Below are 16,794 nucleotides of genomic sequence, written 5' to 3'. Positions count from 1 at the left end.
TTGGTTTCCATAAGTTTTTAATTCCTCCTTGATCTACTCAATAACCCATTCATTGTTTAATAACATGCTATTTAGGTTCCATATGTTCAAATGTCTGTGCATGATCTTGTTGCAATTGATTTCTAGTTTCATGCCATTGTGATCTAGAAGATGCTTGACATGATTTCAGTCTTCTTGAACTTGTAGAGACTTAGTTTGTTTTTTACCATGTGGTCTATCTTTGAGAATGTCCCATGTGCACTTGAGAAGAATGTGAATTCTGTAGGTTTGGGGTGTAGTTGTCTGTAGATATCTATTAAATTTATATGGTCTAGTGCTTCATTTGGAGTCTCTGTTTCCTTGTAATTTTTTTGTCTGGAGGATCTATCCAGTGATGTCAGTGGGGGTGTTGACGTCCCCTGCTATGATTGTATTGCTATCAATTTCTCCTTTGAAGTCCTACAGAATATATTTAATATATTTTGGTGTTCCTATATTGGGTTCATAAAGGTTTATCAAGGTTATATCTTTCTGTTGGATAGATCCTTCAAATATTATGTAGTGGCCTTCTTTGTCTCTAGTTATGGCCTTCATTTTGAAATCTATTTTATCTGATATGAGTATTGCTACCCTAGATTTCCTTTCCTTTCTGTTGCTTGGAAGATTTTTTTCCATCTCTTCACTTTCAACCTAAGTGAGTCTTTTGTTGTGAGATGGGTCTCTTTCAATAACATATAGATGAGTCATACTTTCTCATCCAATCATCTACTCTGTGACTTTTTATTGGAGCATTCAATCTATTTACATTTAAGGTGATTATTGATATGTACTTATTCATTGCCATTTTTGTTTAGTGTTGTTTTATTTTTCTTTCCCTTTCTCCTGTTAATTACAGCAGTCCTTTTAACATTTCTTGCAGTGCTGGTTTTGTTCTAATGTATTTTCTTAACCTTTTTTGTTTGGGAAGCTCTTTATTTGACCTTCTATTTTGAATGATAGCCTTCCTGGGTAGAGTAGTCTTGGATTCACATCCTTATTTTTCATGACCTTGATTACCTCATGCCATTCCCTTCTGGCCTGTAGTGTTTCTGTTGAGATATCAGCTGAGAGCCTTATGGGGTTTCCGTTGTAGGTAACCTGTTGGCTTTCTCTTGCTGCTTTTACAATTCACTGTTTTTCTTTAATTTTTGGCACTTTGATTACTATGTTTCTTGGTATGGGCTTGTTTCGATTCTTCTTACTTGGGGTTCTCTGTGCTTCTTGAACTTGAATGCTTTATTTTTTCACCAGATTAGGGAAGTTTTCTGTCACTATTTTTTCAAATATATTCTCTAATCCTTGCTCATTTCCTTCAACTTCAGGGACTCCTGTGATGCGAATGTTATTACGTTTCCAGTTGTCCCACAATTCTCTTTAGCTGTTTTCCTGTTTTTTAATATATTTTTTTTTTTCTTTTTGGTTTTCTGATTGGTTGATTTTTTTCTACTCTATCTTCTAATTCACTGATCCTGTCCTCAGCTTCCTCTATTCTGCTATTTAGACTTTCCAATGTGTATTTTATTTCTGATATGTCATTCTTCATTTCTTCTTGGTGGTTTTTAATTTCCAACTGGTTGATTTTCAACATTTCTATGTCTTTACTCATGGTACTCATGTCCTTACATATGCTGTTGAGTTTCCTCACGATCATGGCTCTGAATTCTAGTTCTGTTAACTTGCTTAACAGCACCTCATTTATCTCATCTTCGGTAGAGTTCTCTTGTTCTTTCATTTGGCTTTTGTTTCTGTGTTTCATCATTTTGGCTATCTCCGTGGGTTTTGGAGCCTGCCAAAATTTCCCTGTGCGTGTTGGTGTTCTGCTATTGGTGGCTTTTTCTCCTGGGTTTTGATGAGGCAGGGAGGACCCGCGTTAAACACCACTGTCAAGTCTTACTTTCCTGGTTAGAGTTGCTAGCCCAGGGAATGATAGTTATCCTCTAGGTTTTGACCTGGAGGCTATTAGTAGAGTTCACCTGAAGAACCTTGATTTCTGAGTTGAATGAACAACTCTCTCAGGTGCTCAGTGTATGAGGATTTCCAGAGGGTTGGGTAGATCCTGGTTGTTAATGGGCCTCAATTAGCATTTCAATGGCCACTGGGTGGGGTTGAATCTCCGAGGGAGGGGCCACCACCTTTCTCCAGGGCCCTGGGAAGGAGTAAGATGGCCACAGTCCTGGGTGGCTGCAACTCAGCAAATGCTCTGGGCGCCCTCCAAATCCCGAGTGTCCCCACACAGTTCCAGTCCAGTCTGACCTCACTCTGCCAGATCCCAAGGTGAATTGCTACTAATAATTTAGGCTCTGTCCCGGCTGTGCGCTGTGGAGCCACTTGGGACTCTAACCCATGGGTGCAGCTCCCTGCTATGGCCATTGCTCCTCGTCGAAGCTGAGGCAGCTCCCATGTGAGGGCGTAGCTCCTAGCCAAGTGCGCATGTCCCAGCTGAGGACGCTGCACGTCCTAGCCGTGGCTGCCGCAGGTCCCAGCCAAGGGTGCAGCTCCCATCTCAGGTTTCTGCGGACCGTGGGCTCCCGGTCCCCTCTCGCGTCTTTGCAAGCCTACCAGGATTGAGTCAGTGTCCCTGGTTATGTGGTCCTCCAAGCTGCTTTTTGGTTGCCTTTTCCTGACAATTTGTCTTTATTTTCGTTGTAATTCCGGCTTGGTCCTGGAAGATGGTCTGTGTAGCTTCCAGTCACTCCGCCGCCATTTTCTACTTATGCTAGTTCTTTTACACATTCTTTCATTCTTCTGGGTACTCTCATCATCATCACATGATTATTATTATATTCATTACAGAGATGGAAGCTATGAAGTAGCTCACAGATTTAAGTAACTTGCCTGATGTCACCCAGCCAGTGCACAAGCCAGGCAGGATTCAAACATAAGTGATCAGGTTTCAAAATCTGTACCCTTCCTACTCAAATGGAACTCTTTCCCCACATACTCAGCAATAGTTTTGAAGGTACAGCACAGAAGAGGGGTGTGAAAGATGAGCTTCATTTCATAATCATACAGTGGAGAGTATAACCCCAGAGACTACAGCATCAGGTTTCTAGATAGAAAAGAAGCATATTGGAACTCTAGGGCAAGAGTACAAAGGAAAGTAGAGTTACCTGGGTTATGTGGATGCTGGGGCTTAGGACAAGAATTGGTCTAGGAATCTCAGTAAGTCCTTTGTAGTCAAACCCAAGAGAACTGCCATCTGTATCTAGGTGGCCTGCAGACCCAACCTGAATCCAGGAAAGCCCTATCACTCACTGATGGAGACCTAGTAGCACCCAAGTACATTCCATGCAACTTGCACTACATCATACACCACTAGCAGCCACTGGACCATGTAGGATGCTAATGCCTCCCTATTCCTGGCAAGACACTTCTACTCCAAATTCTAGTCACCTCTTTGCAGTCTAATTCCAAAAGGCCCACATCTGTCATCCTTGACTGACATAGGGGTATCTATGGTTCCTGAGCCAGAATCAGTAAAGTAAAATGAATGGGTAGGGCAAAAATGCTGTTTATTTTTACTTTCCACCTTCACTAGGATAGTAAGGCTTCATTGTGAACCTATGTGATAGCTAGGGTCACAGATGGCAGCATAAGTCACCAAAGATCACTGACTCAATCTCTGGTAAAGCAAGGGTCCTCCTTGCATTTTTTTGTAGCAAGCCTCATGTGTTACCATGTGTTAGCTGTCAGTGTGTTAAAAATACTAGCTAAGCTTTGGCCCTTGCTTCTGAATTCAAGCTACATTATCATGTACTCACTGGAGCTACCAGTTATAATGAAGGTTAGAAGACCTTAGTTCAATAGCCCCTCTCCCTTCTCCCCCCAGAAAAGATAAATGTTGACAACAGAAGCCAACAGGATCTTAATGAATTTGCAAATCATTCTCTTTCTTTGCCTCAGTTTTTCTGTATTGATCCTTACCATTGAGTGAAAATCTGAAAGTCATTTGCCAACACATCACAGTTCAGATTACTTTTAGCTTTAAAAGACACTTAAATCCCAGGCTTTTTTCACTTTCTCAGAAAAAAAAAAAAAAGGTCACTGTGTCAGTACAGAGTTAACCCCCTCTTCTCTCATCTAAGCCCTGGAAATCAGAGACAGAAAGATAAGGCCACCAGGAAAAGTCAAGCCCTTCAAAGCATACTTGACTTCACCATGGTCTGTGAACAATGGGTAGAGCAGATAAGCATACCTTTGTTTTCTCTTGTCAGTTTGTCGGCCATGTCCCAGTGCTCGTAGCCTCGCAACACATTGCTAGTGATGTTGACGTGGCTGGCAGCCATGTGGTGAATGCGCTGGGGGATGGTGACTGGGCCATTGTTACAATTCCCCATTGCATAGATGGGAGAGACATTGCTGAGAGACACTGGGGATGGAGTGTTCCTGGGGAATGAGAAGAGACAGGTTTTGTTAGGCTAGTTGGGAAGAGTGACAATGAGCTCTAGACCTCCCTTATCACACTGGGACTTCATGACAACACCATTTGCCACAGTGAGGTTTAGCATGGTGAACATATATGAAGCCCAAGTACAGTGGAATTTGTTCCCACATCAACAGCCATCTTATAATTTTGCCAGCACAGGAGGTTTCTCCAGATGCCCCAACATAGAGAGAGCTTATTATCTCCCCATTCCTGCCTCTTCTGATCAACTCACATAGGTCTATAATGCCAGATCGTAGAATGAGCCCTTCTCTTTTTCTAATGTTAAACAGTGAAGTCACACTGCCTTTGACAACCATTGAGGACTCCCTGTGTATTGCTACATTCATTTAAAAATACCAGAGATCTGGTAAATATTTCCCTGGCATCAATTCTACCCACAAATGTAGCTCTTACTTTGAATATATATAACAAGTGTTGCGATGTTTCAGAGAAAGAAACAGATCAGAGCAATGATGATTTCTCTATCTGCTGCCAGAATGGTTATTGGCAGTTAGATAACACTTGATGTACAATATTGGTCTATCAAAGTGTTTTGTGGAAACCACAATGACCAGCTGCTCCAAATACAGTCACCGCAATGAGTAAAGTGCAATTCTTAAAATCTGTCAAGGGGCAGTATTAGGGAACCTGGAAAAAATAAGATTCTGAAGATCTCTTTAGGATTCTTTAAGACATGCTATAGGGGTGATTGTTAATTACTAACTGTTTACCCGCATGCTGGTTTATAAAGAAAAGAATTTGGCATTTCTACTTTGGGGTAGTACCAATGTTTGGAGATAATGTTTTAAAATTATATTGGCAAGAATAGTCACCTGCTGGCTGCACATAACATGGAGGGCCTGACATTAGGTTGCCCTACTGTAGACTTCCCTAGAGAGAGTCCCAAAGACGTGGGTGGCTTCCTGTGCCCATGAGCAAGTCTATGTGCACCCCTGGGCTCCCTATACCCTGTCATTAACACTGTGAAAAACTTCCCAGGTAAATGCAGCACTTTATCATAATTGAACATTTGAATGGGTGAGTAAAACAAATGGGAGAAAGCTGTATTTGGGACTCCCTAAGTCTGTGCATTTGAGGGAATCTCTTTCTTATTCCTCTGAACACACCCCCATACACCATCAAGGAACCCTATCTCATTCCCTCTCCCCTTTACCAGCCACTGCTGTTGGCAAATCTAGACTTCTGCAGTGACTTAGAGCCAACTCTGCTCATGGATCAGATGTGCACACAGAGAGGCAGCATGCAGAGAGAATGTGAGGGGATGGCAATCACAAGGTACAAATATGCCAAAGTACTGCTGACTCAATCTAGAAGCAATTCAAACCGATCTGCTTGCCGTGAGACTCATGTAGACTGTGTTAATAGCCATGTGAGAGCTTTGTCCATTTCTGCAAACAAAATAAATATATCTTCAGGGGGAAAGTGGATCCTCACTTGCTGTGAACTTGTCTGGTGTAAGAGGGTGTGAAGAACTTCCTGTTCAATTTATAATTCCTAAGATGTTTTAATACTCTTGATAGAAATATTTATTCTCAATGTAGGGGTGAGGTAGGGAGAGGTCCAAGTTAAAGGAATAGCACAGAAGAGTCAACTAATGACATACAGAAACAAGTAGAGAATGCTGGATTTCTTTCTCATGGCAGGTTGCAAATGCTATATTCTAGAATTTCCCTAAGTATTGGTCATTAACTTTTAAATGTCAATTTATTTATTTATTTATTTATTATTTGAATATTTTTTATATATATTTTAAATTAATTAATTTATTTTTGTTACAGATGTTTCTCCTTTTTCCCTCACTGATTCCCCACACCCCTCCCCTCCCTACCCTGTACCCACCTTGTTGACCATGTCCACTGTTCATGCATACATGCATATACGTTCTTTGGTTTATCTCTCCCCCAACACCCCCTCTTCTGGGGATTGTCAGTCTGTTACCCAATTCCACGTCTCTGGGACTACCCCATTCCTCAGACTGTTATGCTCATTATATTCCACAAATAAGTGAGATCATGTGATATTTGTCTTTCTCTGCTTGGCTTGTTTCGCATAGGATAATACCCTCCAGGTCTTTCCATGTCGTCTCAAAGGATAAGAGATCTTTCTCTCTTACAGCTGCATAGTACTCCATTGTGTATATGTACGACAGCTTTTTTATCCATTCGTCTACTGATGGACATTTGGGCTGTTTCCAGATCTTAGCTATTGTAAATAGTGCTGCTATGAATATGGGGGTACATATATTCTTTCTGAATGGTGTTTCAGGCTTCTTAGTGTGTATTTCTAGAAGTGGGATCACTGGGTCAAATGGAAGTTCAATTTTTAATTTTTTGAGGCAACACCATATTGTTTTCCATAGTGGCTGAACCAGTCTGCATTCCCAACAGCAGTGTAGTAGAGTTCCCTTTTCTCCACAACATCGCGAACACTTGTTGTTTGATGATTTGTTGATGGCAGCCATTCAGACAGGTGTGAGGTGATACCACATTGTTGTTTTAATTAACATCTCCCTGAAGATTCGTGATGTGGAGCATTTCCTCATATGTCTCTTAGTCATTTGTATGTCCTTTTTGGAGAGGTGTCTATTTAACTCTTCTGCCCATTTTTTAATTGGGTTCTTTGTCTTCCTTTTTGTTGAGTTGTATGAGCACTCTATATATATTGGAAATTAACCCCTTATCTGATATATCATTGGCAATTATGCTCTCCCATACAGTGGGTTGCCTTTCCATTTTGATGATTGTATCTTTTGCTGTGCAGAAGCTTTTGAGTTTGTTGTAGTCCCATGTGTTCATTTTCTCCTTTGTTTCTGTTGCCTTAGGGGATGTATCAGTGAAAATTCTGCTGCATATGACGTCTGAAATTCTGTTGCCTGCATTTACTTCTAAGATTTTTATGGATTCATGAGTCACATTTAAGTATTTTATCCATTTTGAATTTATTCTTGTGTATGATATAAGTTGATGTTCTAGTTTCATTTTTTTGCATGTAGCTAGCTGTTCAACTTTCCCAACTCCATTTATTAAAGAGGCTGTCTTTACTCCACTGTATGCTCTTGACACCTTTGTCAAATATTAATTGAGCATATTGCCTTGAGTCCATTTCTGGGTTCTCTGTTCTGTTCCACTGGTCTATCTGCCTATTCTTGTGCTAGTACTAGGCTGTTTTGATTACAGTGGCTTTGTAGTATAACCTGAAATCTGGTATTGTGATCCCTCCAACTTTGTTCTTCTTTTTCAAGATTGCTGTGGCTATTTGAGGTCTTTCTTGGTTCCATATGAACTTTTGAAGTATATGTTCTTGTTATCTGAAGTTTGTCATTAAGATTTTTATGGGGATTGTATTGAATCTATAGATTGCTTTGGGGAGTATGGACACGTTAATGATGTTGATTCTTCCAATCCATAAACAAGGTATGTGCTTCCACTTTTTTATATCTTCCTCTATTTCTTTTTTCAATGTCCTGTAGTTTTCTGTGCATAGGTCCTTTGCTTCTTTGCTTAAGTTTATTCCTAGGTATCTGAATTCTTTTGCTGCGATGTTAAATGAGATTGTCTTTTTAAATTTCTCTTTCTAAGAGTTCATCATCAGTGTATAAGAATGTCATCGATTTCTTGACATTAATTTGGTATCATGCTACTTTGTCAAATTCATTTATTAAGTCTAATAAATTTTAGGTGGAATCTTTGTGGTTTTCTACGTATAGTATGATGTAGTCTGCGAATAATGAGAGTTTCACTTCCCCCTTTTCAATTTGGATCCCTTTTATTTTTCCTTCCTGTCTGATTGTTGTGGCTAAGACTTCCTGCACTATGTTAAATAAGAGTGGTGAAAGTGGGCATCCTTTTCTTGTTCCTGTTCTTAAGGAAAATATTTTTAATTTTTGCCCATTGAGTATGATTTTGGCTGTAGGTCTTTCATATATGGCCTTTATTATGTGGACATATCATCCCTCTATTCCCAGATTGCTGAGCGTTTTTACCAGAAATTGGTGTTGAATTTTGTCAAATGCTCTTACAGTACCTGTTGATATGGTTATATGATTTTTATCTTTCATTTTGTTTATGTGGTGTATCACATTTTTTGATTTGCGAATATTTTACCAGGCTTGCTTCTCTTGGATGAATCACAGTTGGTCAAGTTGAATAATATTTTTGACGTATTGGTGCATTTGATTTGCTAGTATTTTGTTCAGGATTTTGGCATCTATCTTCATCAGGGATATTCGCCTGTAGTTTTCTTTCTTTGGAGTGTCTTTTTCTGGTTTTGGTATTAAAATTATGCTGGCCTCATAAAATGAGTTTGGAAGTCTTCCTTCTTGTTGAATTTTTTGAAATTGTTTGAGGAGAATGGGTATTAGTTCTTGTTTGAATGTTCAGTAAAATTTTCCTGTGAAACCTTCCAGGCCTGGGCTTTTGTTTGCTAAGAGAATCTTGATTACATCTTCAATTTCTTCTGTTGTTATTGGTCTGTTCAAGGTTTCTATCTCTTCCTGGTTCAGTTTTGGAGACTATGTCTCTCTAGAAATTGGTTCATTTCTATTAGATTGTCGAATTTGTTGCCATATACTTGTTCATAGTAGCTGTTAAAGATCTTTTGTATTTCTGTGGTGTCGGTTGTTACTTTTCCTCTTTCATTTCTGATTTTGTGTATTTGGGTTCTTTCTCTTTGTTTCTTGATGAATCTAGCTAAGGGTCCATCAATCTTGTTTATCTTTTCGAAAAACCAGCTCTTTGTTTCATTGATACTTTGAATTGTTTTTTTGGTCTCCATGTCATTTATTTCTGCTCTGATCTTTACTATTTCCTTCCTTCTACTTTCTCTGTGGTTTTCTTTTTGCTTGCTTTCTAGTTCTTTGAGTTGTGAGGTTAGGTATCCTATTAGAAATTTTTCTTGTTTCTTGAGGTAGTCCTGTAGTGCTATGAACTTCCCTGTCAGAACTACTTTTGCTGCATCCCATAGATTTGCTGTTGTTGTGTGTTCATTTTCATTGGTTTCAAGAAAGTTTTTAATTTCTTCCTTGATTTCCTCGGTAACCCATTCATCATTTAATACAATGCTATTTAGCTTCCATGTGTTCAAATGTCTTTGCATGTTCTTGTTGCAATTGATTTCTAGTTTCATGGCATTGTGATCTGTGAAGCTGCTTGATATGATTTCAATCTTTTTGAACTTGTAGATACTTAGTTTGTGCCCTAAAATGTGGTCTATCTTTGAGAATGTCCCATGTGCACTTGAGAAGAATGTGAATTCTGCAGTTTTGTGGTGGAATTCTCCGTAGATATCTATTAAATCCATTTGATCTAGCGCTTCACTTAGTGTCTGTGTTTCCTTGTTCATTTTTTTCTGGAAGATCTATCCAGTGATTTCAGCAGGGTGTTGAATCCTCTTCTATGATGGTATTGCTGTTGATTTCTCCTTTGAAGTGCTCCAGAATAATTTTAATATATGTTGGTGCTCCTATATGTTTACCAAGGTTATATCTTCCTGTTAGATAGATTCTTTCAATATTTTGTAGTGGCCTGCTTTGTCTCTAGCTATGGCCTTCATTTTGAAATCTACTTTACCAAATATGAGTATTGCTACCCCAGCTTTTTTTTTTTTCCTTTCCATTTGCTTGAATAATTTTTTTTCATCTCTTCACTTTCAACCTATGTGAGTCTTTTGTGTGTGTGTGTGTGTATATATATATATATATATATATATATATATATATATATATATATATATATAAAATCAGCCACGCTTTCTTATCCGGTCAGCCACTCTGTGTCTTTTTATCAAAGCATTTAAACCATTCACATTTCAGGTGATAATTGATATGTACTTATTTATTGCCAATTTTGTTTATTGTCATTCTATTTTTCTCCCTATTTCTTCTACTAATTACAGCAGTCCTTCTAGCATATGTTTCAGTGCTGGTTTATTGCTAATGTATTCCCTTAGCCTTTTTTTTTTTTTTTTTGTCTGGAAAGTTCTTTATTTGATGTCCTATTTTGAATGATAGCCTTGCTGGGTAGAGTAGTCTTGGTTTCAGATCCTTGTTTTTCATGACCTTGATTGCTTCATGCCATTCCCTTCTAGCCTGTAGTGTTTCTTGTGAGAAGTCAGCTGAGAGCCTCATGGGGATGTCTTTGTAGGTAACCTGTTGCTTATCTCTTGCTGCCGTTAGGATTCTGTCTTTGTCCTTAATTTTTGGTATTTTAATTACCATTTGTCTTGGTGTGGGTCTGTTTGGGTTCTTCTTACTTGGGGCTCTGTGCTTCTTGAACTTGAATGCCTTCTTCCTTCACCAAGTTTGGAAAGTTTTCTGTCACCATTTCTTCAAATATGTTCTCTAACCCTTGCCCATTTTTGTCCTCTCAGGAACTCCTATGATGCAAATATTATTACGTTTCCAATTGTCCCACAGGTGTCTTAAGCTGTCTTCCTGTTTTTTAATTGTTCGTTCCTTTTGGTTTTCTGATTGGTTGATTTTTCTACCCTGTCTTCTAATTTACTGATCCGGTCCTCAGCTTCCTCAACTCTGCTCGTTAGTCCTTCTAATGTGTTATTAACTTCTGCTATGTCATTCTTCATTTCTATTTGCTTGGTTTTCAATGTATCTATATCTTTATTTATGGTGCTGATGTCCTTACTGATACTGTTGAGCTTCCTCAAGATCATGGCTCTGAACTCTACCTCTGATAATTTGTTTAGTTGCATTTCATTGATCTTATTTTTGATACAGTTCTTTTGTTCTTTCATTCAGGATTTTTTTCTTTGTTTCACCATTTTGGCTATCTCAGTTGTTTTGGAGGTTGCCAAATTTTCCCTGTGGGTGTTGGTGTTCTGATGTTTGTGGCTCCCTCTACTGGGTTTTGATGTGCCTGGGTGGGCCTACATTAAACACTACTGTCAAGTCTTACTTTCCTGGGTATATTTGCAAGCCCACACACGGTTCAGTTATCATCTAGCTTTTTCCTGGTGACTAGTACTCTCGGTTACTCTGTGCCTTGCAATGTAGCTCTTGTGTTCTCCATAAGAAGATTTCCAAAGGGTGGGATAGATGCTGGCTGTTAATGAGCCTCAATTTGCAATTTTTTTCCCTCACCTAGGAGAGGCTGAATCTCCGATGGGGGGAGCTCACAGCTCAGGGAAATGACACACTTGCTACCATCTTTTGTGGCTGCAACTCAGCAAAAACTCTTAGTGCCCTCCAAATCCCGGGTGTCCCCACAGAGTTCCAGCTCATTCTACCCTCCCTCTGCCGTCACCCCCAGGTGAGTGGCTATGGGTATTTTATCTCTGTGGAGCGTTCTTGGTCTTTATTCCCCAAGGGCACTGCTCTCAGCTAAGACTGCTGCTGTCCATGGGCTCCCAGCCTGCCACCCTCTGGCACCTCTGCAGATTGTACCAGTGTGTCTGGTTCTATTGTCCTATCCTGCTGCTTTTCTGTTGCAATTTTTTGAGGATTTGTCTTTGTTTTAGTTGTAATTCCCATTTGGTTCTGGAAAATTGTCTGTGTAGCTTTCATTCCCTCTGCCTCTATTTTCCCTTCCTCTAAGTCTATCCTGTGCACAGCTGGGTCACACAGTCCTCTCAGGGTCCCTTGTGCCCTGCAGGTCCTGTGGGTAACTAAGTGGCACAGTCCTTTTGGGGACCAGGCTCTATGCCTATGTAATGTGTTTCTGAGTCACACAGACCTCTTCTGGATAACTGGATTGCACAGTCCCTGCTCAGTCGCACAGGCATCTATGATTGTTTTTTCTCTTATATTCGCTCCATATAATAGCCTCAGTTTTCCCTCTTAGCTAGCAAATCCCAAAATAAGTACAATTTGGTCCTTTACAGTAACAGTTTGCCAAACCCTGTTCTATACCAAGCTGATTTTTATTCTTCCAACTCCTTTTTGTTGTTGTTGTTCTTTCTTCCCCTACAGGCCTCAAGGTCAAGGGTGCTGCTTCTGGAAGGTGCTATGAGAGATCTTGTGTAGGGCCCCTCATTCACTGGAGAAACCAGACTTTATAGTCTTTGCTGATAGACAAGAAGCCTTCCTTAACCAGCGAGGTCCAATTTCTCTTTCTCTTGAGCTTACAGAGAAGTTTGTTCATACCTATCACCCCCTTCCACTGGACTGTGTGCTCTGGAGTGCAGGAAACACATTGAATTCAGTCGTGTCCTCAGCCCCTCAAAAGGAAATGCACCTGAAGTGTTTTCTGAATAAACAGGATTCAACCCTTGGGCCATTGTTTTGAGTTGCACCATTCATTAGCTATTTGGCCTACCAAAAGGAGCATGCTTTCTTCAGACAGCAGCTGCTTAAAAAATTATTTCAGGAAGCTTTTAATATGAGTTCACAAGCGTAGGGTGTGTTTGAGTTTTTTTTTGTTGTTGTTGTTTGTTTGTTTTAAAATTTACATATATATTCTCAGTGATCCTTTTATGGCTGTTTACCTATACTTGCCCTTGATTTACTCTGTGCTCAGATAAAATAGCTTTCTATGGGCCTTTCATTGGTTATTTTTATTTTCTGAACTTGAAAAGAGAAGTGGTCTTTTGCTTTATTTGTCAATATAAGAGTAAGACCTAATTCAACAATCAAAACAGTACTTCTTTTCAATACAGTAATTGAATTAATGCATAGTTTTTAATGGGTCTGTTTCTTCACTCAGAATGTTTTAATGATCTTAAAGTGGAGTTCATCATCCCATTACTTTGGGAGAGTGCTTTGTATATATTTATATAGTGGCAGAGGAGACCTACTCTTGAAAAACGTGCTTTGATTAGAGATAGAAGAATTTTTAAATGCTGATAAATGAAAAAAAAAATCAGCTCTTTGCAGAAGTATGCATCCACAGTCATCTATTTTCCCTTCTTACTACCAGCCTGTGGTAGTGAGGGTGGTATTGGCATCAGAGTGGAAACTAATTATCAACCAAGTAAGCACAGGCACATAGCCAGTTCATGGCTAATCCAGAACTAGGACTCAAAATTTCCCTCTTGGAAAGAATAGCTCTTCAGATGAGCCTAGAAGTCATCAGGTCCAGGCTTTCATTTTACAGATGGAGAAACAAACCAAGAGAAAGGAAGGGGTTCATTTAGCTTACCTTGGAAGTTAAGGGCAGCATCAGGACCAGGCCAACAAATTTCCAGACACCCAACCTAGTTCTGGAAGACTGAGCTGCCCCAAGCACATACAGCCCTAAATATGGCCACAAGAGTGGGTGAGTTCACTGAGCCTTACATCAGCATTATAGTAGATAGATTTATATTTCAGTTCAGGATATTTTAGTATTAATATAAAAATCATCATGAAGGCTCAGATAACTTGCTTACTAAGTGCCTTCACATTTTCAGCACTATTCTGCCTTTGGATTTATTAAACGGCACTTACCATATATCAATAAATATTTCATTGGTCTTTCATTATTGAGTAAATTATTTAAAAATCACCCCATTAAAGTTAACTTTTACCCTGCCTCCCTGAAATAGCTTAGTGCTTACCATCCCATTAAAATATATTTTAAGGCTATAATTTGGCTTAAAGATCAAATAGTTAAAGACATTTTGAATCACATCTTGTTACCTTTTCTATCTTGCCATTAGCTAAAATATGACTAGAACTCTGTATGTACAAAAATTACTATATTCTCAAAATTGACCTTTGCTCCTGAGTTGTTAACACAAAATATTTGGGGTCTGTTGCATCACTAATTTTTCTGAGAAAGCAATTTTCATAAGATACTTACTTTCCATTGCCTACCCATGAAGATGGTATCTGAGTGACTTTTGAAGCATTTTGCTAAAAAAGAGAGAAAGAGAGGGAAATAAGGACATCTATTTGTGTTTTATTAATTCACAAACAGATGGAAGTGTGATTTCGGGTACATTAATATTGACTGCATAATTTCGGAAAGCCTCCTGTTTTTTTTTAGCAGAGCTGGGATGTATGTGCACACCAGCAAACTATAACACACTGGATGATAGCTGGCTAGGATAATTAGTGGGCTCCAATCAGGATCATGAAAATTACTTGATGAAAGATCTTCTATACTAAAAGGCCCAGTGAAATTAGACTCAGTTCTCCAAGAAATGGTTTAATTATCCTCATCTGAATATTACTTTGCAAAACAAGTTCTTCAAAGTACAAGCAATCTTTTCACCTTTAGCTCCAATTACAAACATTTTCTCTGGGATGCAATTTGGGCTGTAATTTCTGATAGACTAGGAATATACTAGGATCAAGCAATAGTGTGTATTTTGTTTTTCATGAATTGACCTGATTTGCTATCTTTATATGCAAATCCTTGTGGCTGACAGTTTTCACTATTTAGCAATGCAATTTGTCCAGGGCTACAATGCAATGGAATGCTCAACATTCTATTTTCCTTTGATGGATCCGGGCTGGTTTAAAGACTAGGTTTGCTGTATTTTTGTGACCAAACACTTGTGGAGTACAGGGAAAGCTGATATTCAGCATCACCACAATAGTACAGTGATCTGGCTCATTATTATGATCTCACCAGGTTGGAGCCCAAGTAGCACAGGGCCTGGATACCTGTGGCACTGAGCCTGACTCAGGGCTGCCTCTCTGGCCTCAAGGCACAGGTTATGCTCTTCTTCTGCCTCTCAGGTTCCCACCCAGCCCCCTTTGCAAATGGGGTATTAGGTAGAGAGTCAGCACTTTAGGAAGCCAGTGAGAATGCAACACTTCTCTGGAGCTCAGAGACCTACACTTAAGGTACATTCGGCAGACTCTAGCTTTTAATCTCAAAGAAGTTCAATGCACTGCCAGAGGAATGAGTTATTAAATGTCCGTTTAGTATTTCATAATGTTCTAAAAGCTACATAGGACATATATTAAAGCGTTGGCTCTCAAAGTGTGATCACAAGACCAGCAGTATCAACATTACCTGGGAACTTCTTAAAATGCCAGTTCTCAGGCCCCATCCCAGATCTACAGTATCAGACATTCTGGGAAATAAGATTCAGTACCCTGGTTTCATGAGCCCTCTAGGGGATTCAGATGCCCACTCAAGTTTAAGAACCACTTTTCTAGAGCATAGGTTGAGATCCTAGACATATGAAAGAATGGGCAGTTGTATTTGAACCTGTCCACCTATATAAACACTAGCTGTATTGCATGATGGCCACACCACATGATAGCTAGTGAACTTGCTCTTTCCCCCAACCTAGCCAGTGTCCTCACATAGCTAGCTGTGCCCTATCACTCACTGGATTTTGATGATTGATGTAAGGTCATGATTTAATTCATTTCAATCTCAAACAACTGCTTTGGTACAATTTAGCCAAATGGTCCCATGTACATGGCAAATAAATATATATATATAGATGATAGATAAATGATAGATAGATGATAGATAGATAGATAGATAGATAGATAGATAGATAGATAGATAGATGATACTTCTTTTCTTTAGAGACCAGCGCAACAGGATCTCTAAACTTCCTCAATTCTACATCATGATCAGGGCTGGGGAGCAGAAGCAGCAGAAGCTCCACTGATGTTCAAGCCAGTTATCTCTGGTACAGTGGCCAGGCCTAGCACCAGGCTACTGATTGCAGTTATCATCTAGGCGTATTCCCAAATTTTGACATTGCATGTTGAGGTTGATACATCTTTTTTTTTTGCTTGCAAATAAAAAACTCCAACTCCCTAGATGGTAGATTAATTCATTTATTTGTTTGTTTATTTATTGTTTATTTGTGTGTTTGTTGGTTTTAGTAACAAAAGCAATCAATTGTTTTAAAGTTTGACCACTATACTTCAATACTCCTCATGGCCAAAAGGCATATGTTGTGAGAAATTTCTGGACTAGCTTTTCATTTAACATAAGACTGGCCATAATCATAGCCACAATCTCTGTAACACTGGTAGGTCCACCATGCATGATGGGGCAGAAGACTTCATCTCTCTGACTGCAACAGGGAAGCTGAAGGGCCATTGGGTCAGTTCGGAGAATAACCAGGGAATTGCACTATTGTTGTACGTTTTCTCCCTGTAATCAAATCAAACATAAGCTCTCTACTGAGTCACAAAGGAGAGGTGGGAGGGCGATGGCCAGCCTGCTGGGATGAGGGAGGTTAATCCTTTGACAGTAACAACCTTGATATTTAATAACATGCTTGCCAAGTGCTATTAGTGATTTAATCACCCAACACCTACAAATTATACAAAATAAGAATTACCTTAAAATATTCCATCAGGGATCTGGAGTACTTCATAGCATGGTCCTTCTTCAATTTAAACATCCGCAAGTAGAGAAGTGATAAACATCGGTAGCTGTAGTGGTGTGAAAAGAATTATGTTAATGCCAGTGCATAAA

At 39.3% G+C, this 16,794-nt stretch overlaps 1 protein-coding gene across 1 annotated transcript in view; it reads right to left on the bottom strand.

Moving 5' to 3' along the window:
• The window catches only part of AFF2 (AF4/FMR2 family member 2), a 575,765-nt gene that overhangs the window by 6,631 nt on the left and 552,340 nt on the right, over positions 1-16,794 (bottom strand). The window contains exons 18-20 of the mRNA XM_036270092.1: positions 16,658-16,751; positions 14,197-14,249; positions 4,214-4,404 (exon numbers count right to left, since the gene is read on the bottom strand). Of these exons, the coding sequence (XP_036125985.1) occupies positions 4,214-4,404; positions 14,197-14,249; positions 16,658-16,751 (338 nt within the window). The remainder of the gene's footprint in view (positions 1-4,213; positions 4,405-14,196; positions 14,250-16,657; positions 16,752-16,794) is intronic.

The sequence above is a fragment of the Molossus molossus genome, unplaced genomic scaffold (assembly GCF_014108415.1).
Source record: "Molossus molossus isolate mMolMol1 unplaced genomic scaffold, mMolMol1.p scaffold_m16_p_2, whole genome shotgun sequence".
Taxonomy (NCBI): domain Eukaryota; kingdom Metazoa; phylum Chordata; class Mammalia; order Chiroptera; family Molossidae; genus Molossus; species Molossus molossus.
Note: the sequence above shows the minus strand (reverse complement) of the source record. Positions and strands in the feature narration are given on the sequence as shown.